The sequence below is a fragment of the Triturus cristatus genome, chromosome 5_2, assembly GCF_964204655.1.
Source record: "Triturus cristatus chromosome 5_2, aTriCri1.1, whole genome shotgun sequence".
NCBI classification, from domain to species: Eukaryota; Metazoa; Chordata; class Amphibia; order Caudata; family Salamandridae; genus Triturus; species Triturus cristatus.
Window position 1 is genome coordinate 392985060 of NC_140588.1, and position 23913 is coordinate 393008972.

Genomic DNA, 23913 nt, shown 5'->3' on the forward strand with positions numbered 1-23913 from the left:
CTTTGTTTTACGTTGTCAGTGTGGGAAGGTTTGAAGGGTTTATTACAAGATCATTCCTTTTTCAAAGTAAAAACCCAGACTGGACATCTCATTCTTACTGTGGTTTAAATAATGATTTGATACAGTATTTAACTTCAGTCTCCACAATACTTTCCATGAGGTTGACACTGACTTCTGAAATATTCATTTTAGGGTTCAGAGGCCCAGTTTATGCTGCAGACCCAGTACCCAAGACAGCAGGGATTACAGGCAGTCTCTACAACTTTAAAGGTTTGGGGAAAAGCCTAACAAAGAAAAAGTGTGTCATGCTTGATGCTGGTTTGTTTCACTAGTGTATTTTCACATATGTTGAGGTAATCATTGTGTGTTATTGGCTATTGAAGGAAGCTCAAAGAAAGCCCCTCCAGGGGCACAATGGGTATGTGCACCTGCTTTTGGTGCCCCTGGGGCACTCTGGTATTAACGAAGGGGTTGCAGACACGTGTGCCCTCTTCTGTAATATGGTGTGGTTCCATGAAAATGAGGAAACAGTTTGCCACTGCATTTATTCTGTGTTAAAGATGTAGGTGCAGGAGCAAAGGAGCTGATCGGAGGTGTACTGACTGTGGGTCACATATTAGTGGCGCACAGTACTCTCATTCATTGAACCCACCTGCAGGGAAATCTGTGACACTCTTTCAATTGTTGGCTTTTAAATATTTGCAAAATGAAAGGTGGCCTTTCGCTAATGCGCAGCTCTCAGTGCAGGTGTGGGTTTGTGCCTGCACTGAGAACAGCTGCATTTGCTGTGATACGGCACACTGTTCCAGTCTGATCCTGGTGCATAGACTTAAGTGTGTGCCTGGCGTGTGCCTGGTGTGCAGGATGGGATGCAGGAACAAAGGATATAAAATCGAGGGAGGCAGAGTCCTACTTCAGGACTCTAGGATGAGCTGAGTGCAGGTAAGCTCAACTGAGCTTGCTGGCGGCCCAAATTAGAAAAGAAGATCAGAAGGGGGGAGAGGCTGGTGGTTAATGAATCATGGTTCCAAAAGGGAATCCCAATCGGATTTCATTCATTATGTGCAAATCAAGTGCTGTATTACTAAAATTGCTATGCAATCAATTTAACTTTACAATTGTTTGACATCATGTAGGTTGTATCAAGACAGGTATCCATCCTAACTCACCAAGCAGCTGATCCTTTGTTCCCATCTATGAGACTTTAGTAAAGACCAGTGTTAGATTCACACTCAGTACACTAGATGTACACCCTAGTATGCTAGCTTCACATACCAGTATGTGAGACCTCAGGTGTCAGTCTGATCAGGAGGAGGCAGCAATCAAGGTTGAAGCCTATATTTTCAGTGGAAAAGCACATGTTGCAGAAGCGAGACAGAAGACAAGATCCTACTGAGTAACATGATGGATATTCCTGCTGTCCGAGTCCTGAGCCTGTATGATATGTGTGTGATGTCAGGGGTAGCTCTGCTGTCAAAAGTTTAAGTGTGAACAATTGGGGGTAACCAAGTCACTTAAGGGTAGGGAAAAAGACTGTGGGAATGGTGTCACTTTAAGGTATCTCTACTGTGTGAAGTGTGTAACTATAAAATCTACGCAAACTGAGAGTTAATTGTGGTCCTATGCCTGAGTCACTTTTTTTATTCCACTTTGTACCATCCAAGTAGCTTCTCAGCCATTTAATATGGCTGAAAAGCTACTTGGAAAGAACAGGAACAGAATATGAAAGGAGGTCAATGATGCACTTGAAGGAAGAGGATATATCAATTTTGAAATATGATAAACTGTCAAATTTTCTACTCATATAATTTACAACAGTTTGTACGAAATATGGCATGTTACTCAAATTCTAAGCAGTTTATAGCAAAAAAAATGTATCATCTGTGACACTTTTTTCAAAGTTGTCTGTGGATGGTAACACGCAAGGGAAGGATTGGGTTTGCTTGGCACTCCATGATAGAATTGCAGTGCTTTACAAACACCTCTTCAAAACCTCCTGTAAACCTATGAACATTTCGATAATTATTTTGATAAAACTGAATTATAAAATGCATCATTTGTCCTATATTTTCAGTTTTTTCAGGGGATAGGATTATTCAGGAGTGCCTGCTTCACGTTTTTGGTGGAATTTGGGACAGCAACCTGCATCTTATCACTTTGAAGATTAACCAGTCAGACACTGCATCATGGGCTCAGAGTGGTAGAAGTGATTCCAATTACCAGGAAGCATGGCTGGCAACATCTTCATGCCAGCAAAATTGCTGCGTGCATTAACACTAACTGCTGACATTTGCTGTGGCCTGTAGGTTTCAAGTTTGAATCCTGACAATGCCAACTCAACTTTTCAGCCTTTTAATTCTGTCAACTAAGTACTATAAAAGAAGTAATTTTAACATCTGCTATGTACAGTGCTTAGAAATGATTGAAGTTGTTGTATGATGCTCTATAAAGAACAAGTTAGTATTGCTGCTCATAAGAGACGAAGGAGGCTGGGGTACAATGCATAGCAATGGAATTGCTCCTTTTGAAGGAGAGACACAAAAATGGGCAACATTACTGCCTGTTACAGGATTGTGCACCTTAATTACTTGTAGAATTTTGGCCATAATTTAGGGTTCTTATCTGGCCAATATTTAGCTGAACTGGCTGGCATTTTCTGTCTCGTTCCATAAAAAAAGGGAAAATCAGCAAGAGCCCCAGTATCTCCCCACTGAAATAAAAAGTAACAGCAAACAGCTTAACAAATCACTTCTATAGTATTTCCAAAGAGAATTTGAAAGCTCTTTGCGCTAATATAGGCCACAGAGGCAAAAATGCAATGTTAAAAAAAAAAAAAAAGAATACAAAGGATTTTTAGAAATAGTTAATCAAACGTTAATATGGAAAAAGTTGATGCTAATATGGAAAACAATACATTCATATGTGAGAACAAAATTGCGTCTTTAGTAACTACATCACCCGTTGTGAACTCCACATGAATGAATGAATATTGGATTTAGAAAGCGCAAACTTAGCCCCAGGGCATCAAGGTGCTGCATGAGAGACAATTTTACAGAAGATAATATGCTCAAACTGATATCTGTGTAAAGAGCCAGGTCTTCAGACTCACAAATGCATAGTCAGGCAAGCTCTGAGACCTAGGCCCAAGGTCACTGATTGATAGGTCACAGGTGGGGTGGCACGTAGCCTGGAGACAAATGCACGAACAGGAAACCTTAGATCAATCCCACAGATAGGCGCAGCATCATTGCAATGGTCAAGGGAGATTAGCCCCAATAAAGAACACAAGGGGGTAGGCGCGCGCTCCTAAAACACCATAAAGTCAGATGCCACATGAGTTAGGAACATATAGCCAATCAGGAAACTGGAAATGCAGTGATCACATGCTCCCCATGCCGGACATATGGACACATTACCCACTGGTCACATTGTGTCCACGCAATATTGAGACCCATCTGTATTTTCCATTAGACAATTTATGACTCCATACACAGCAACTTACATTCCGCACAATATATGGATCATCAGAAACCTTTTTTCAACTACAATGAACTGTATGAAGGAGGCCACAGACAGATTGTAAATTGAGACAGTATTTAAACTGTGTGCCTGTAACTGTTCTCTCGGCCGCTATGTTTAATTAAACTGCTCATGTTTTGCCATATGCTTCCTGCCTCTTGTTTTTTCAAGGTATTTAATGTTCAAGTAATACAAATACATTTTCGAGGCCTATCCAGTGTCTAAAAAGATGAACAAATTACCTGGTATTCTTCTCTGAGAAAGGTAGCATGTCTATGAGTATTACCCTTAACATGGCTGAATGTTCCCAGTCTTACTAGCCTTTCTGCGAAAAGGCTTTCTTTTCAATCTCGGTTCTCCCTTGACCAGAAACAGAAAAGCTAGAGCAGACATTGTGCTTGCAATGTACTGAGCACAGTGCTGCGTATAATAAGCACAGAATGCAGAATGAGCACACCTTATTTTTAAAAGGCCTAAAACAAGAAACTGACAACATGATGTGGACTAGATATTGCCAAGTGGTTGGGTCACAAGGATACTTGAACCAAGTCCACCATTACATTAGTAGGATCATTACACAATGCTTACATCGATGTACACTGTGGAGGCATACTCCGCAATGACAGACCACTTTTGCATAAAGTGAGGCATGGATCTGTAATGCGAATATCACTTATGTGCCCATGGTGCACTCTTCTTAAACACTGCTCAACACCATAGACGAAGCCCCTCTGCCAAAATGTATTCAGAACAAACATCTAAATCTTTGCTCTATTGTCACCTGCAATGCCTCAGTAGAAAAAACTAAGATCTTGCAAAAAGGCTAACAGACTAAATGATATTGTCTGCATCATCACACATATAAAGGTCTGATATGTTCAATGAATTATCAATACATTCAGAAATCAAATAAGCAATGTACCTATACTCTCTCACAACCATGTTTCCATATATACTATGACTAACTAGACAAATAATTCATCCTTCCAAAGGGAGGGGATTTGGAAAGCTGCAATTTATTACACCATTCCTGTGAGATTACCTTTAGAATCCTCTAATGTCTCACTTAGAGTTTCTTTGCAAGACTGTTTTTCTACAGGGAGACTGACGTTCTCTTCAGGAAAGGCAGACAGGAGAAAGCAGAAGTGGAAAGAAAGACAGTGAAATGTGTAAAACATATAAGAGGAAAAGAAAAGTTAAAGTGAAATTTTAAAAAGTACTAAAACTGAGAGGTATCAATCAAAACAAGCAGAATATGCAGTACAGATCACCCTGTGCTTGCAACTGTGTAGTAAAGATGAAAAATGGACATAATATCAGTAAAGAACAAGTTACTTACCTTCGGTAACTCTTTTTCTGGTGGATACAGTATCTGCCTATGGATTCCTCACCTTGTGAATATCCCCTGCGCCAGCATTCCACGGAACTTTTCTTTCCCAGCACTCCACGTCGACGTGGGCGACGTCACAATGCATCGGCTCCGCACGCGACTCCGTACGACGTCATCGGAGCCATAAGAAGCCCACGTCGGCGTGATGACGTCAGTTCCACCCATTTTTTCCGTGCCTTCGAGGCGAACAGGTGAACCAACGACAACTCCAAGTATACACCGTATACAGAATACCAATACATATACATAGCACACAAAGCAAAGGAATGCTAAACAAACAAGCATTTCCTACAAATGTACAAGAAAGTATCAAAACATTCCAACAAGATCTCTTTCATGGTATACAAAGGTGGACAACGGGGAGGCGGGTGGGTCAGTGAGGAATCCACAGGCAGATACTGTATCCACCAGAAAAAGCGTTACCGAAGGTAAGTAACTTGTTCTTCTGATGGATACATCTGCCAGTGGGTTCCTCACCTTGTGAATAGATTCCCACAGCAGTCCCCACTCCCGGAGGAGGGTGTCCACCTTCCTATACCAGAAAGTCTTGCAAGACAGAGCGCGCGAAGTGGCCCTCCCGCCTCATCTCTGAGTCCAAGCAATAATGCTTTGCGAAGGTATGGAGGGAGGCCCAAGTCGCGGCTTTACAAATGTCTGCCACAGGAACACCCCGGGCCAAAGCAGATGTAGATGACTTAGCTCTAGTTGAATGAGCTCTAATGCCCTCAGGAGGGGTCTTACCAGCCAGGGCGTAGCAGATCTTGATGGCAAGGATAATCCATCTCGACAACGTGCGCTTGTGCACCGCTCTCCCTTTGGAATGTCCAACATAACCCACGAAGAGCTGATCGTCCAGACGAAAGTCCTTCGTTCTGTTCAAGTAAAAGCTTACAGCTCTCTTTGGGTCCAGGCGATGAAGCCTTTCCTCCTCTTTGGAAGGATGAGGAGGAGGATAGAAAACAGGGAGAGTAATGGACTGCCCCAAATGAAACAGAGTGACAACTTTTGGCAGGAAAGCAGCCCTGGTCCTGAGAACCATCCGTTCAGCATGCAAGGTTAAAAACGGGGGTTTAGAGCTTAAAGCTCACTCACCCTCCTTACCGAGGTTATGGCTACAAGAAAAAACACCTTAAAGGAACACAGCCTCAAAGGACAGCTATGTAGAGGCTCAAAAGGGGACCCCATCAGAAAGGTTAAAACAAGATTAAGGTCCCACTGAGGCATTACAAATGGAGTGGGAGGAAACATGTTTGTAAGGCCCTTGATAAACCTCAGAACAACCGGAGATTTAAATAATGATGGTTGATCTGGAAGGCATAGAAAAGCCGATAATGCCGAAAGATAGCCCTTGACCGTGGCCACAGCACAGCCCTGCTGAGCCAGGGAAAGAGCAAACTGAAGCACATCAGAAAGATGGGCTTTTAAAGGGTCAATGGATCTCTTTCCACACCATTTAACAAACTTGGACCACCTGTAGGAGTAAATGGACTTGGTGGAGTGTCGCCTGGCCGATAACATAACGTCCACCACATCAGGCGGGAGAGAGAATGAACTCAGGTTGCCCCGTTCAATCTCCAGGCATGAAGGTGTAAGCTCTGGAGGTGGGGGTGTAGAACCTGCCCCTCCGACTGCGAGAGGAGGTCTGCCCTCAGAGGGAGACGGAGCGGAGGGCACGAGGAGAGGTGGAGAAGATCTGTGTACCACACCCTTCTTGGCCAATCCGGGGCAATCAATATAACTTGGGCCCGGTCTTGGCGAATCTTCCTCAGAACCCGAGGAATCAAGGGTATGGGAGGAAACGCGTAAAGGAGCTGCGAACCCCAACTCAACTGAAACGCGTCCCCCAACGCCCCCTGCATCGGATACTGGAGACTGCAGAATGACGGACAGTGCGCGTTCTCGAAAGTGGCAAACATGTCCACCCGAGGAGACCCCCACATCCGAAAGACGTGAAGAACCACCTCTGGATGGAGCCTCCACTCGTGGTCGGCGGAGAACTGCTGACTGAGACTGTCCGCACGCACGTTCAACACCCCGGCCAGATGATTTGCCATCAGACAAATCCGATGGTCCTGAACCCAGGACCATAGACGTAAGACCTCTCTGCACAGACAAAGATAGCCCACTCCTCCCTGCTTGTTGACATACCACATCGCGGTCGTGTTGTCTGTCAGGACTTGAATCGACTGACCGCGAAGGGAGGAAGGCCTTGAGCGCCAAACGAATCGCCCACAATTCCAGAAGGTTGATGTGAAGCAACCTTTCCTCTGGAGACCAAAGTCCTTTGATCTACAGATCCCCCAGATGCGCACCCCACCCTAAAGTGGATGCATCCGTTATCACTGTGGCCACCGATGGAGGTAGATGGAAGGGCTTTCCTTGAGACAGATTGCCCTTTACGCTCCACCAAGACAGATCCGCTGCAGCTTCTCTGGAGATCTTGATTGACTCCCTGAGATCCCCGTTGTGCTGATACCACTGCTTGCGGAGACACCACTGTAGCGCCCTCATGTGCCAGCGTGCGTGGTTGACCAACAGAATGCAGGAGGCAAACAGACCGAGCAGGCGAAGGACCTTCAGAACTGGAACAACCGCTCCACTGTGGAATAAAGGGACCATCTCCTGAATGTCGAGAATCCTTTGAGGAGGAGGGAATGCTCGACACACAGTAGTGTCCAGTACTGCCCCTATAAACAGGTTGCGTTGAGAGGGCACCAGGTGAGATTTGGTCACATTGATCGAAAAACCCAAGTCGAATAACAGCTGAGATGTCACCTGCAGATGACGCTGCACTATCTCTGGGGACTCTGCCTTCAGAAGCCAGTCGTCCAGGTAAGGGAAAACCGGGATCCCCGATCTCCTGAGATGAACAGCCACCACTGCCATCACCTTTGTGAAGACTCGAGGTGCAGTAGTAAGACCAAACGGGAGGACCTCAAATTGGTAGTGTTGCGACCCAACCGTAAAACAGAGATACTTCCTGTGCGACCTCAGGATTGGGACATGGAAGTACGCATCCTGTAAGTCGAGCGACACCATCCAGTCTCCTTGCTGCAACGCTTGAAGAACCTGCGCAAGGGTCAGCATCTTGAGGAGAAGACCTTGCAGAAGTATGCTCCCACTCTGGGGTGCTATCCAAACCACTTGCTTCTTCTATTCCTTCAAACTCATCCGAAGAAGAGTCGATTTCACCTTCTTCCACCTCTGCTCGATATCTCCCTTCCTCCAATACCCTTTGGGCCTCCCGTCTCGACCGGATCCGGGGAGCCGGCGTCGTCGACGTCGTACGCGGCGTCGGTGGAGCCAGAGGTACCGGAGTCGGAGGCGCCATAGGTGGAGTCGGCGGCGCCGGACGCGGCGCTGATGGAGTCGGCCTCGGCGTCGAGGAAGGCTCCGAAGACTGATGGTCCATCCGAGGTCGAGTCGGATCCCCAGCCGGCGCCGGAAACTGCCAAGAAGGCGCCATCGGCATAAAGGGCAGAAAGGGGGCCTGAGCATAATGTTGCGGCACCCCTAGCGTAAACGCTATCGGACCCACGGGACCAGTTGGTGCTCCGGATGGGAAGGCAGCCCTATTAAAAATACCATACATGGCATTCAGAAAGCTTGAGGAATCTGTACCTGGAGCCGGGAATTGGGGATAAGGGACTGACCCTGTATCCCTTTGTGGAGTCACCGGCGTCGGCTCCGCAGTATCATCCACCGGAGCCGCAGAGTCATCCGGCACCGGAGCAGCCTCTTCCTGTTCTTGCTCATCCAAAGGAACATCAGACTCCACTTGACCCGGAGTCGAAGCCTTAGACGGAGCCGGTGACGGCGTCGGGGAACGAGCTGGAGCCCGCTTTGACGAGGGAGACTTCGGAGACTTAGAAGGAGAAGGAGAAGGTGACAAGTCCTTGCTCCGACGTCGACGGGGCGAAGCCGACCTCGACTTCCTGGACTTCGAGGACCGACGCCGAGAAGAATGCTTCCTCTTCTTGTGGGGTTTCTTCGACGACCTCGAAGTCGATGACTCCCGCCTCGACTTCTCCTTTTTTTCTCCCTCTCTTCTCCTCACCGATCTTCTTCATGAAGAGCTTAGTCTTCCTCTCCTTCAGCGCTTTAGGATTCATGCTCCTACAGCACCCGCATTCTTCCATATCGTGGTCTGAAGAAAGGCACCATAAGCAGTCCTGATGCGGATCCGTCATGGACATCAGGCCTCCACATTCCCTACAGGGCTTAAAGCCCGACTTCCTCATCGAAGACATACTGAATTTTACACAGTAACACAGCTAAACTACAAAGTAGCTAGAGAGCACTGGAAAAAAACGTTGCGCGTCGACGGCGTGGAAAAAAGGGAACTGACGTCATCACGCCGACGTGGGCTTCTTATGGCTCCGATGACGTCGTACGGAGTCGCGTGCGGAGCCGATGCATTGTGACGTCGCCCACGTCGACGTGGAGTGCTGGGAAAGAAAAGTTCCGTGGAATGCTGGCGCAGGGGATATTCACAAGGTGAGGAATCCACTGGCAGATGTATCCATCAGAAACGATTTTACATTATTTGCACCTCAGACTGGTGTAACAGTAAACAGACCGATACCGCTCCCCAAATATGAAGGGCAGTTTGGGGTCAAATGAATGACAATTTGTTAGCCAATGTAGCAGCCCATCTTAAGTATAGTATATCAGACAAGCGAAGGGCTGCAAGCAAAATAAGCAAACTTTGAGTGCCAAATGAGTGAGAGTGTGGAGGCACAAATGGTTGACCTTTTGAGGAGCTAGAACAACCTGCATACTATAAGTAACTAGAGAGTATAAGAAAGGCCACACAAGTAATACAGATGAAGTCAAATGACTATCACACACGGTCTGAGGCCAAAAATGGTAAAGTAAACTGGGTACGAATTATATGTGTTGATCATGTATAGAATATACAAAATAGGCAACTTAATTGAGTGCCCAACCATAATAGCTCCACTTTCCATAGGTGACTACCTTTAATTGCATCCAAAATGACAATTCATCAGACTTGAGCTTCACAAACTGAAACCAAATATATGGACTGCTTTACTTAGCTCTAAAGCAGCTCATTCTAACGTCTACTCCTTGAATGCAGTGTTTTCACTAATTGTTTGAACAACTTATATTTTAAATATATTAACTTGTGGCAGTCTGATAATGCCCATAACAGATGTTTCTATGACCCCACTGAATGGTGTTCACATTATCAAAATCAATGATAGGAACCACTGGCATCTGAATGTGTTGCCAGCAAATGACACACAGTTCGCTTACCTGCTGCACTTACCTACTAAGTTATCTCACATGTGTTTGCTGTGATAGCGCAAATTAAAATAGTTAATCCTTCTTGGTGGTTTGGTCCCTTTCAGTTCGACATGTTTTGGAAAACTCAATATAAAATATGTTTAATTAGAATTAAAAAAGCATGTCTTTTTGAAGGATGGTTTTTACTGGGGTTTCGGCCTGCCATGCCAAGCTACCAAGGGTGTTGAGCGTGCTACCGCGGGTCCCTATTTGGCCTAAGGTACCTACCTCAGCCAACCAGGGATCCTGGGTGTAACAATTACCTTTTGGTTAAGCATGCGCCTGATATCACATATTAGAACTGCACGAAGGTTTGCATTCTTAGCCATGTTTGGGACTCCATGAAGCCCGTGAAAGAGAAAGCAAAACTAACTTCACAACCATGCAACATATATATAGACCAAATAATGAAACAAAATTTAACAAACCCATGACTAAGAAGATATTTTGCTTAGATGACCATACAATTACTGTAAAAAGGCCTTTTATATAACCACCCAATTACGTGCCACATACATAAGTAAATATTTTTTTATCAGTAATAGTAGCTCTCAGATATGGTGATCCTCATCATTGATGACCTTTATTGTAATTCCTGCAGGTCAAGCAGAGTCTTGTTACTTACCTTCCATAACGTGCTGGTAGATATACTCATTTTAACCACAGATTCCTCAACTTAAAATATCTCCCAGGCGTCAGATCAAATACAGAGAATTTTGAAGCAGTTCTACTGCATGCTGCTAGGTGGAGTCATGCACCTCCATACCGGATTATATTGTGCCTCAGAAGTGATGGAGCGGGCCACATATAAGTACCAAATCTGCATGTTGACACCCACACACAGCCTGGCAGATATCAAGGATGGACACCACCGCGCCAAAGCAGTGTAAGCGACCTTGGCCCTGTTGGAATATGCCCTTAGACCTTCATGGGTTGGTTCTTGGCCAGTGAGTGGCAGATCTTAATGCATAGGACTATCCAGTTCGACATGGTCCACTTTTACACAGCCTTCACTTTCTTTGCTTCAGAAAATCCCACAAAAAGTTGTTTGTCCACATTATGCCCTTGGTACAATGTACGTAAAAATGTAAAGACCTTTAGGGGTCTGATTAGCTGCTCCTCCTTTTTTAAAGAATGAGGGGGTGCAAAGAACGCTGGTAGAGTGATGGATTGTCCACCATGAAAGGGAGTCATAACAGATAGTAAATATCATCCAATACAAGGGAACCTTGGGAAAATTGTGTATCGTGAATATCCATATTGCTCCTTCATGTGTCAAACTAGTGACCATTCCCTATTCTAGTTTTACTGCGCACATTTTATCCGTCAAACTTCCCAAATGGAAACACGAGTCAGGTTTCCACCACCTCAGTGGAAGAAGACTAGTCCGGAATATGTAGTAACCGAGACATAATATGAAGTTCATTTGCTTGTTTTAAAAGAGTCCGATTTAATTGAATTTGCCCTGAAGAAGCAGAAAAATAACCGCGAAACGTGTTGGCATTTGCAGGACTGTTTTGTGACAAATAAGTTTCACTCAATTTATGTATCATCTGTATAGAAACAACATTAATGGAAGTTGAAATATTTTAATCTTGGATCTAAATGTATACTATTGAACTTTAAAATTAATATGATGATGTATAAAAATATTCAGTATTAGGAAATGTTTCAGAAACGTATTTGACATTAGTGTTGTTTTTTTGTTCCAGCTGTGATTCCTAATTGTATTCATACTCCCCAGTAGTGAATACAGTTGAGGTAGGGAACTCAACAGCAAATTCAAAGACTTTTACCTGTACTATCTAGTGGCACAGGAGCACTACATCTACTTTTGGTACCACCTGGACGCACGCCTTCAGTTCCTGAAGCCTGAGCACACGCCAGCCCGACCCTATACCCTCTCCACTATCCTTCCATGCGGGCTTAGGAGAACTCTGTCCGAAATTCACACCCCACATACCACAAGTTGGGCCTGGGAGCGCCTACGCAGGTACCTGGGGGCTGAACACCTGTATTCTCCACACTTACCGATTTTAAATTCTCCCTGGATAGCACCCACGACTGAAGCATTGATGCAGAGGGTACTTAGCAGCTGTCAAGTGCACAACATGGGCGGCATGTTCAAGAACGGTCAATTATATACGGTGGCAGTTCTAACGGCGGATCGAGATGTAAACATACTTGACTGCTTTGTAATGCATAGAAAGCGGACCACGCTGGCTACTGCGCTTCGCCCTGAGACTAGGGAACCTATAGACCTCCCCATGAACTACAATTATTGGGGCAGCAGATGGCATGCATTTAGTTTCTAGTGGAGCCCGCGCAGCCTGGGAGAGGGTTCTAGCACACCCTGTGACTGACAAGATGGGAGTGTACTGTTCTGAACAGACACGCCTAGTGTCCAATAATTATAAACACAAATTTCTGCATTTTAAATACTTACACAGAATTTATGTTACCCCCGTGTTACTTGCAAAGATGGACCGTTTGAAGCCAGACTACTGTCAGAGATGTGCGATGGCGCAGGCTGATTTTATCCATTTGGCATGGAACAGCCCTACAGTGCTGGCCTACTGGGAGGCGGTGTTTGGGCATCTTGAGCAGATGGTTGAGACCGAGCTTTCACACACACCGTTGCTTGCCCTACTGGGGTATGTGCTTCTGTTGAGTCGAGGGATAAGGTGCTGGACTGCCATAGTGCTGGTGCTGGCCAAAAGATAGGTTTCTCTGAGTTGGGGAGTGTTGGACTTGGCCCTTGTTGCAGGGTCATCCCTAAACTTTTTGCCTTCCTCCTGTATTTTTGTGCTGGTGTTAGCTGCTCAGGGCACTGTGCCACTGCCATCCAGTGCCACAGCGCAAGTGCTCCCTATGGTAAAATGTATTATGTGAATTGACTTCCATGTTTGGCTTATTTGGTTTACTATCAGTCCCTAGTAGAGTGCACCAGGGGTGCCAAGGGCTTGTATATCCAAATGCTGCTAGTGGGCTTGCAGCACTGGTTGTGCCACCCACAGAGGCAGCGGGGTAAAATGTGTCTAAGGTCTGCCATTGCAGAACCTGCATGCAGTCTGGTACTGTCATGCTGACTGGGCAAGTGTCCCCACTTGCCAGTCCCTAAACCTTCCCTTACCTTCATATTAGTCACCCCTATGGTAGGCCCTAGGGCAGGGTGCATTGTAAGGATAAGGTAAGACATGCCCTGAGGTGTGTGGCATGTCCTAATAGTGAATTACAGCCATTTTCGTTTTTCACTATTGAAGGCTACCTGCTCTCCATAGGCCAGAATGGGCTGCTAGATTATAACACTCTATAATCCTAGCAGGCTCAGGAAGCATGGTAGAAATTCGTGTTTAGTATGCCTGAACTCAGAATAATAAAATATATCTTTTAGTAAAGTTTATTTTAATATCCTGTGTTTGCAAATGCTACTTTTAGAAAGTTAGCATTTGCTTGCTTAACCATGTCAGTCCGCCTCTGGAGGGGAGGGCTATCTTCTTTGTGTGTAGCTTGAGTGACAGGGCTGGGAAGTTCCAGGAGACAGGCTGGGGCTGCCAGGTGGTGAATAGAAAGATTACACCAGAATGGGTGGGAGGAGTGCACCTTGACTCTGAATAGGACAGTGCTCTGCCTCCACAATGCTGGCTCCATCCCCTGGGTGATGGATTAAAACCATGATCTCTTGACTTGGTAAGAGTATTCTGCATCATTCAGAAACTCTGTCCATCACCACCCCCTTTTTCCCAAATCGATTTTATCCACACTCAGTGTGGGAGGGTATGCTCAGACTTGAGTCCCTTGCTCATTGCACTATCAGGATTCAGGCAAGCCGGGCCGACTAAGGCTGTGATGCCAGAAACCGGTCCCCGGAAGCTTGTTTCCTTCCCAGTATAAGAATTGGCTTGGTAGTTTGGTTTGCCCTGTTCCCATCATGCACTGGGACAGGTACAGACTAATTTGCATGTAGCCAGGTTCTGAGCTGGGATGGTGCAGTGAGCTAAAAAACGGTGATGGATTAAAACCATGATCTCTTGACTTGGTAAGAGTATTCTGCATCATTCAGAAACTCTGTCCATCACCACCCCCTTTTTCCCAAATCGATTTTATCCACACTCAGTGTGGGAGGGTATGCTCAGACGTGAGTCCCTTGCTCATTGCACTATCAGGATTCAGGCAAGCCGGGCCGACGAAGGCTGTGATGCCAGAAACCGGTCCCCGGAAGCTTGTTTCCTTCCCAGTATAAGAATTGGCTTGGTAGTTTGGTTTGCCCTGTTCCCATCATGCACTGGGACAGGTACAGACTAATTTGCATGTAGCCAGGTTCTGAGCTGGGATGGTGCAGTGAGCTAAAAAACGGTGATGGATTAAAACCATGATCTCTTGACTTGGTAAGAGTATTCTGCATCATTCAGAAACTCTGTCCATCACCACCCCCTTTTTCCCAAATCGATTTTATCCACACTCAGTGTGGGAGGGTATGCTCAGACTTGAGTCCCTTGCTCATTGCACTATCAGGATTCAGGCAAGCCGGGCCGACGAAGGCTGTGATGCCAGAAACCGGTCCCCGGAAGCTTGTTTCCTTCCCAGTATAAGAATTGGCTTGGTAGTTTGGTTTGCCCTGTTCCCATCATGCACTGGGACAGGTACAGACTAATTTGCATGTAGCCAGGTTCTGAGCTGGGATGGTGCAGTGAGCTAAAAAACGGTGATGGATTAAAACCATGATCTCTTGACTTGGTAAGAGTATTCTGCATCATTCAGAAACTCTGTCCATCACCACCCCCTTTTTCCCAAATCGATTTTATCCACACTCAGTGTGGGAGGGTATGCTCAGACGTGAGTCTCTTGCTCATTGCACTATCAGGATTCAGGCAAGCCGGGCCGACGAAGGCTGTGATGCCAGAAACCGGTCCCCGGAAGCTTGTTTCCTTCCTAGTATAAGAATTGGCTTGGTAGTTTGGTTTGCCCTGTTCCCATCATGCACTGGGACAGGTACAGACTAATTTGCATGTAGCCAGGTTCTGAGCTGGGATGGTGCAGTGAGCTAAAAAACGGTGATGGATTAAAACCATGATCTCTTGACTTGGTAAGAGTATTCTGCATCATAAGGCACTCCATTTGGTGGGGGCCTCCTACATTCAGAAACGGCTCTCTTTCTACAAACCCACCAGATCTCTCCGGTCGGAAAATCTTGGCCTGGCAATGGTGCCTCCCATTAGGAAAGTCAGAATAGGTGGACGTTCCTTTAAATATCTCGCCCCCAAACTATGGAACTCCCTTCCTGTGGATCTCCGCCGCATTCCCAACCTGTTTGCCTTTAGAAAGGCCTTGAAAACCTGGCTTTTTAATCAGTAATTCTGTTATGTTTCTGTTGTCTTTTCTCTTTTTCTCAGTAATGGGTCAGAAAGCGCCGGGACACTCCTTGGAGTAGCCGTGCGCTATATAAGTCACCCATTAACATAACATAACATAACATTCAGAAACTCTGTCCATCACCACCCCCTTTTTCCCAAATCCACCCCCTGGGGAGCGTCTGATGTCTCTGCCCTGCCTGCTGAAAGAAGAAGCCAGAGTCTCAACAACAAAGTGCTCCTCACTGAAAAGAACTGGACTGGGTTTATGCAAAGGCCCCCCTGGCCTGTAAAGACAAAAGAAACTTGGTATAAATGTAGGAGCCTTGCTCCTAAGAAATCAGATCCTGATTGAACCACGAAGGAACTCTGCCTGACTAGAAGGACCTGGAAGAAGCTGAAGGAGGAGTAACTTCCCCTGACCTGGGGGATTGGCCTGCAGTTGGTGCCTTGCTGAGAAAGGAGAGGAAAAGACTGAAAGAGACTTTGTACTTTGTTGTTCAACTATCTCCAAGGGCTTGGAAGAAGAGCTTGCCCCCTGAACTGAGTCCCAGGACCATTGGACTCATCTGCCTTCAAAAACTGAGTTGCCTGGACAATTCTTGCTTGTTTCCCGTTGGATTTGGCCCCAGTACGCATCGTACTACATCCGCCGCGAAGCCGTGTCTTTGCCGCCCGGCACCGTGTGTCTACGCTGACCCAAAAGCGTTAGTACGCACCGTATCCCTCCCGGCTGCATTGCACCTAACCTTCCCCGCCGATTCGAGGCGTACATCCCTGGCTGACGAAACCTGTACGCCGGACTCAAGCTTTGCTGTCCCGCAGGTACGGTCCGTACGCTGCCAACGTCCTGCACCGTGCCGTACTCAGAGCCGAGAAGCCGCAGTACGCTGATCCTCCCCGTACGCTGTACGGCGCCGAGATGTGTCGCCGCTGATCCGCACCGAAGGTACGGCCCGAACGCCGACGCCACGGACTCTGCAAGCTGATCCGGCTCATCCGCCCGTACCCCTGAAGGTCCCGTACCAACGCCACGTCCAGACGCTGCGACCGGACCAGACAGAGTACGCTGCCGAACTACGACCCGGACTCATCAACTTGTCCCGCACTGTCCGTCGCGGACCCCACGAACTAAAGGTACTTTGTTCAGTTCGCACCGCCGTGTGCCCGTCCCGGACCCCGGAGTCCGCACCGATTGTTTGACTCGTACTTTCTTTGTTTTTAATGCGGACGAGTCGTACACCCAGGTACGAACCGTACAAGGCCTGAAAAGAAGAAGAATTGAGTAAAAGAAGCCTATTTATGCATTTTAAGCCTTTTTGCAAGAACATTGAACTTTAAGATAATACTGTGGTCATTTTAATCGTTATTCTGGTCTTGTGCTAAGCCTTATATAAAGAAACCTATTTTTGATACAACCTTGACTGGTGTCCATTTGTGGTGTGTCATTGCATTACTGTGTGTGTTCACAAATGCTTAACCTATAGCGCCCTGAGAATAGTCTTGACTGCTTGCGCCACACTACCTAAAGGGTGAGCAGGGGTTATTTGAAAGGGTGATCCCCTTATCCTGACTTAGAATTGAGAGTCCCTGCTTGTCACAAGTGCATACCTGTGCCAACTAGAGACTCCCATTTCTAACAGGGAGGAACTGCAGCACCTTTGGTGGGGGCATGGCTCAGGGATATGACGTATTGTGATATGCCTAGTGATGTATATTCATCCCTACTTCCATTTGCCTCCCGCCCCAAAAACATCTGGCAGCCACTAGGCTCCTATCTGTTATTACATCCGGAACTTAGTGATTGAAGTACTACACAGGATGAAGTGATTATTGGATTAGTCCTATGGATCGGGATTGTCAAAAATGTCTTTATTACATGAATCTGTATTGTTGTTTTACACTTAATGATTATGGACATATTAACGCTCTGTGTGGACAATTCTTTATCGATACCTGTCAATTTGTGCTTCATGTAATCCACATTATGAGAACAAGGTATTTGCTTTTCCTTTTTTTGTATAATTTGTTGAAAAATGCAATAAAATCAAGTTAAAAAATAAATTAATTAAAATTAGAAAAAACCCAGCAAATTCTAAGAACCTATTTGGATTTCTGAAGCAGACCCAGCAGAAAATGAAGGTAGGAAGGACTTGATTTGTTAGCTGAAGGCTGGTCACTTCCACTTCTTTGGCAGATTTAACTGACAGAGCTGTTGGAAGTAGAAGGTGTCAGGGGAAAAAGGAGTAACACCAGCAGGTAATTTCCTTGCTTTTCTGTTCTTGAGGGTTATGTAGCTCATTGCCTTGCATTATTTACAGTTGGCCACTTCATGGTGGCTAAACCAGCAAAAGATAGACCTGGAAACAGCTATTCTCTTTGCCTAACTTTCTAACACATTTGGAGCAATTCTTTAACAAACTGCCCTGACTACAGAAAAAGCAAACAGCAGAGAATAAAACCCAAAAGGTGGCCCAAAACAGGGCCAAAAGCTTCCCAGGATACTCTCTGTCTGAGCAGAAAAATGGAATGGAGGCTGCTGGCTGAAATGAGACATTGGGGTTGCTCCGGAGATGATGGCCTGAAACAGGATAGCATCAAACTGTGCAATGTTTCCTCTGAAAATGTTACATTTTGTTTATGTTACTATTGTTATCTTTAAAAACAGACTGAAATGTTTCTTATATGTTACAAAGGCGTTCCAGAAATGATTCTAAATATTACCGTATGATGAGGATTCCATTGGTGAAAGAAGGGGTAATCAAAGATGGTAAGACTCTGCAAACTGAAATAAGTAATGAGACTACCAGTCAATTTTCAATCCCAATTAAATTACTTAAATTTGGCAATTTTTCCCTCCGTGGCTGCAATTTGCTGGCATCCTGACCTATCTGCACCCAAATGACAACCAGATTGAGGAAGCAGTGTCTTCTTGCAGGATACAAAACCAAATCAATAAATACCTTCCACGGTCAGTCAATCGCTACACCTTTTTGATTACCTGCATGATTTGAGGTGTACGGCATGCCTGCTGCAATTGAAGCCAGAGGCTTTGAAGTCAACGGGGTAGTCCAGGTTGCATGTTTGGTTTCTTTAGAGGCAGCCAGCATGGCGACGTTTTTAGGATTTACACCTAAGAGAGGTACATAAAATCAATATGCTGCCAAATCATACAATTTCTATATTATTGGCATCATTTTAAAGGAGTTTATCTTTTTTATAATAATATTTTTTATCAATTGGTACAGATGTAAGCATTAACATCTATTTAGCACATATGCACACAGCTACAAATGAGGGCCACAATCCGGATAATTAGTGAATAAAGTATTTTAAGTCTGATTTATAAAATACAGGAGCCCTATGTTCAAACAGTTAGAGGAAATCAGACATCCAGGCCGTGATTTATCAACAAGTCACGCTACGCAGCACAGCAAGTAAAGTTGCTGCACCGCATGGAAGGGAGAGAGAGCAGAACAGCCTCATATCTACACCGATGTGGCGCTGTTCTGCTCCCTCCTTTTACGGGTGCCCTTTTGGCTGCCAAGCACCAACGCAGACACCCGTACGCTATAAGGCAAGGGTGTCTGCGTTGTCTAAAGCATGGGTTTTGTACTGAAGTGGGTCATTCCAGTCCAAAACCTATGCTTTAAGGATTTTTCCCACTTTGAATATATGCTGTACAATGCAGCACATAAGCAAAGTCGGAAAAACAAGGAGAAATTAAAACATTCCTCCTTGTTGCACCTGCCTCATGGAAGCGTAGGATTTTGGCACAAATCCCTATCTTCAAATCAAGCGGCGCTGATCTAGGGGAACTATATAGGCACAGAGCGTTGAGCGACCCAGTCACACATCGAAGCCAAAGCATGGTCATATAAACAGCAAGGACAGGAGGCATACAGCTTCACTGTGGGAACGGAAAGAACACAAAAATAGAGGGAAAAATAGTACGCAGGAGCAGAAAAGGCGTGCAGAGGTGCAAAGACGGTGCACTGACAGGCAATTGCTTTCATCTTACCAAGACAGTTAGAAAAGGCTCACCCCACCCTTCAGTTCATCCCCCTGATTTAACACGCTGATATACATGACATCTCACATGCACCACGCTAAAGTATTGCCCAATATGTTAAACTGACAGATATTGTTTAATGTACGGTTTACTCTTGAAAAGTATATATGCATATGTTTATTATTGGAAACAGTGGAAATACATGTAAAAACCCAATAAAACAAATGTAAACAAAACAAAAAGGGCTGTATTGTAGCAGAGACAAAGTAACATGCATGCAGTGAAAATAAATGTAAAATAAGTGATCTCAGGGTAGGGACTCCAGACTATTTTGTTGTACGCGAGGGTCCTCATGAGGTCCCAGGGAGAATTATCACATCCAGGGGGGACGGGAAGGGACGTAGGTTCCGCGGGGGTGTTTGTGGTGTGACACCCCTCAATTTCATTCTTGGTTTGTTAGTTGTTCATTTTTTGGAGTGGGATCTTAAATACAAATAGTTACTGGTTTAAAAACAAAGTAGTAAATATTTACTTATAATACTTGTTAAATTGGGTGCACACTTACCACTTTTTGGAATTCACTAACATTGTCAGTAGTTGGCTTGGAAAGCTGCACCTGTCTCAACTTTCCAGGCATTCTACTGACAATCAAACACACAAAAGGTGATGGGATGAAAGCTTGCAAAGGGTATAACTAGTGGCAATCGCTATGGGTAGCATTCCAACCCTCGTTTATTGCCCACTCTGTCACTCGAGACAGAGGCCTGACTAATGCAAATCAGTACTGACCTTGTTTCTCATGCAAACAGTCCAGCTCAAATCTTGACCATCTCACCCCTCCAGCCCACTACTTTTTTTTGGTGGGAAATTTGAGATGCACATCACCCAAATCTCACTGACTAACCTATACCACTGACTTCAAGAGGGTGGAAGACTGCAGAGGTCAGGGAGACTGCAATGGTGAGTGACTGTAGAAGTTAATTGGAGATGCAAAGGATAGAAGAGAAACTAAAGGCGACAGACTTAAATGGAAGAAGGGGCAGCAACTCACAAAAGATTCTATGCAGGTGACAAAGACAGTCTTGTGGATAGCAGAATATGGCAAAGATGTATACGTTTCAGGAGAGAGAATGTTTCTGATGAAATGGGTTGAGAACACCCCATACTGTTCCCAAAAGAGATGACCAACAAATAATTTCTATGTTTTTTTAACATTTAAGTCATTTTAATTACTTTACATTAATCCAACCAACTTTCATTGTAGGCAGCAGGGTTGATCACAGGGCCTAGCCTGTGGCCAGTTTCTGCGGCCAACCCTCTATAAGCACTGAACCCCGTGCCATTCACGGCCTTCGGCTGTGTGCGACCAGGACCTGTGACCAACACCCCATTATAGAGTCAATGCTGTGCCATACACGGCCTTGCCAAAGAAAAGAGGGGAGGGTAGAAATACCTTGACCCCCTAGCCTTGGTACTGGGTACCCCTGGGACCCACCATGGAAAAAAAGTATTTAAAAAATAAATGTTTGCTGTGAATTGGCGGCAGATCCTTGAGTTTGTGTTAAAAAAACATAAAAGACCCCAGGTGGTCCTGGTCCTCACTCCATTGGGCTCTAGAAGCTCCGGGGCCAGCCACCTCCCTGGGATTTATTTAAATCAAAGGAGGGGGGACCCACAAACTCCCTCTTCTGGGGCTTACAAATGCCCCGGGGATCACCACCTCCCCAGGGCTAACTTAAAAATTATGCGGGGGCCGCGTTGACACCCCAGGGACAACCGCCTCCCATGGGACAAATACATTTTTTGCCCTTCCTGATCACATATGGCCTTGGGGACCCCATTCACAAGGGGCTAGGCCACTATTACCTGGGTGCCCTGGCTCCACCCCAGGAATCCAGAGTGTATCGTTGGGGACTGCAGGGGGGGACCTCAAGACCCCCACGGTCCCAGCCTGCTCATGCCTTCTGTGGGAGCCTGCACTGCTTCCGAGCGCAGGGACCTGCAAGAAATGTAACTCCCTGCATGTGGGAAAAATCTTTCATCTGTTTCCCCGCATGGATGACAGCGGGCAGGGACAGAGATGAAAACTCTGCTTCAAGCAAACAGGAGCAGCCTGACAACTCCCACTTGCTGGAAGCAGAGCTATGTTTGCTCTCAGCTCCAGCCAAGCGAAAGTACACAGCTATGTCCTGAGAGTGGGCACCTCAGGAGATAGCAGGAGCTGGCCCTGGGGGATGGCGGTCCCCAAGGCCATTAATGGCTCCAGGAGGAGGAGGGCTGTGCAGCCCCCCTCCTTTAAATAGCACAGGCCGGCACTGGGGTGGTGGTGGTCCTTGAGGCCGTATATGGTCAACCCCCCATCTAATCTTTTTTTTTTTTATTATTGAGCGCCAAAAATAATCAGTACCTTTACAGCAAAGAAACATTTTGTTTGCATACAACAACAAAAAAAGCAAATCAAGAGGGTTTGCAATATACATATCATTGCAATGCATTGCAGAGTACACGAGAGAGCAAAGAAAAAAGAAATCATTTCATATCCATGTCCGACAAGTATCAAAACAAACTTAATAACAAAATGAAAGAAGTAATGTAAAAAATGCATAACATAACGCATCCCCCAGCCCTAGGAGCAGCGGAATCTTAAATCTAGCACCCACTGTATGCAAACACTAGCATGCTGAGAGTAGGCTGAGTCCTTATTATTTTAAATACTCCGTAAGTGACCCCCATATCTTTATTCCAAACCTATGCTTGTGGAGCCCCTTGAGGGAATAAAGGCTATATTCTAAATTATACATAGCATACAGTCTGCTCCTCCACATTTCAAAAGATGGTGGTTCCTTATCCCTCCACAATGAAGCAATACATAATCTGGCCACTGCTACTGCAATAAAAATGAAGTATCTGAATTTATATATCCCTTGTTCCCCCATAGATGCATCTAGTACTCCCAGCATCATCCCTGTATGGGTAACCGCAATCTGTTCCCCTGTCACCTCTGCCAGAAAAGCTTCCATTTTATTTATCAAATGTTTCAACTCTGGGCATTCATAAAACATGTGAGTGCTATCAGCTTGATCTTTCCCACAACGCGTGCATCTACCCACATTTAATTTTGACAGGCGTGTAATACAAATTAAATATGGTTTTATAATGTTGTGATTTAAGACTGGAAGATACCAAAAGTTTATCTGCCAAGACAATTAATTCCTGTAGGATGTCCCCTTCCTGCTCATGTATATTGTTCCATTTAGAATTCTGTTATTCGAGATCATCACTTTGTAAGTCAATAAGATTTAGTATAAGTTACCAATCTTGCCATGCTTTCTCAATATCTCCAACAAATTGCTTTTCCTAGCCAAATTGGTTATATCTACTCTTCTTCTTAAATAATCTCGTATTTGTAGGTATTTAAAGAAATCAGTTTGAGGGAGATCATATTCAGATACCAGCGAGGAATAGGCCTTAATAACACCATTGTTAATTAGGTCCCCTAAAGTCAGTAGTCCCTTTCCTCGCCATCTACCCATGATAGAGTCTGAAAAAATTAAAGGAGGTAGCACTAGGGAGGAGGTAGTAGTATAAAAAAAGAGTTTTCCAATCTTCAATTGTTTACGAATCTGTAACCATACTTTATGAACAGCTTGGAGCACCTTAAATCGAGTTTTTTTTTTGTAGTAGCGAAGCTCTAAATTTTGAAAGAAATTCCTTTCTGCTTTTATGCCCAGCAAAAGCTGAAACATATTTGGGAATTCTTCTACCTTTCCCTCAGTCTCTCCAATCAACAGAATTCTAATTTTTCGTAGTAAACACACCCAATAATAATACAAAAAATTTGGAAGAGCCCACCCCCCTCGAAATCGTGGTAAAATCATGTATTTCATTGCGCGACGGGTTTTACCTTTTACCCACAAGAAGCTACTACAAATGGATTGTAGTTTCTGCAGTTGCTTTCGAGTAAGTTCTAGGGGGACACATCTAAAATAATATAGCACTTTAGGCAAGACATCAATTTTTAAAACATTGCATCTGCCTACTAAAGATAGATGCAAGCCTTCTATTCTATCCAAATCCTTTCTAATTCTGCATAGCAAGGGTTTCCAATTAGATATTACCTTCTTTTCCAAACATGCGTTAATTCGAATCCCCAAGTATATAGCCTCTTCTGCAACCCTGACATCATTAATACATACTTGTCCGGTGCAAATAATTTGTGTTTTGTCTATATTTAACTTAAATCCAGAGCTTTCCCCAAAAACGGCTGCAAATCGTTCAATCTCTGTCACAGTTTTGGCTGGGTCTGATGAAATAACAGCAATATCGTCTGC

General features: G+C 45.1%; 1 protein-coding gene across 6 annotated transcripts in view; it reads right to left on the reverse strand.

Annotated features, from left to right (window-relative positions):
• Window positions 1–23913, reverse strand: part of MAK (male germ cell associated kinase) — a 553788-nt gene that overhangs the window by 88042 nt on the left and 441833 nt on the right. For 3 of the 6 annotated variants that reach the window (XM_085607269.1, XM_085607274.1, XM_085607268.1), the window contains exons 12-13: window positions 18572–18703; window positions 4562–4633 (exon numbers count right to left, since the gene is read on the reverse strand). In XM_085607269.1, the coding sequence (XP_085463395.1) occupies window positions 4562–4633; window positions 18572–18703 (204 nt within the window). The remainder of the gene's footprint in view (window positions 1–4561; window positions 4634–18571; window positions 18704–23913) is intronic. The other 3 variants (XM_085607273.1, XM_085607275.1, XM_085607270.1) reach the window with 1 other exon arrangement.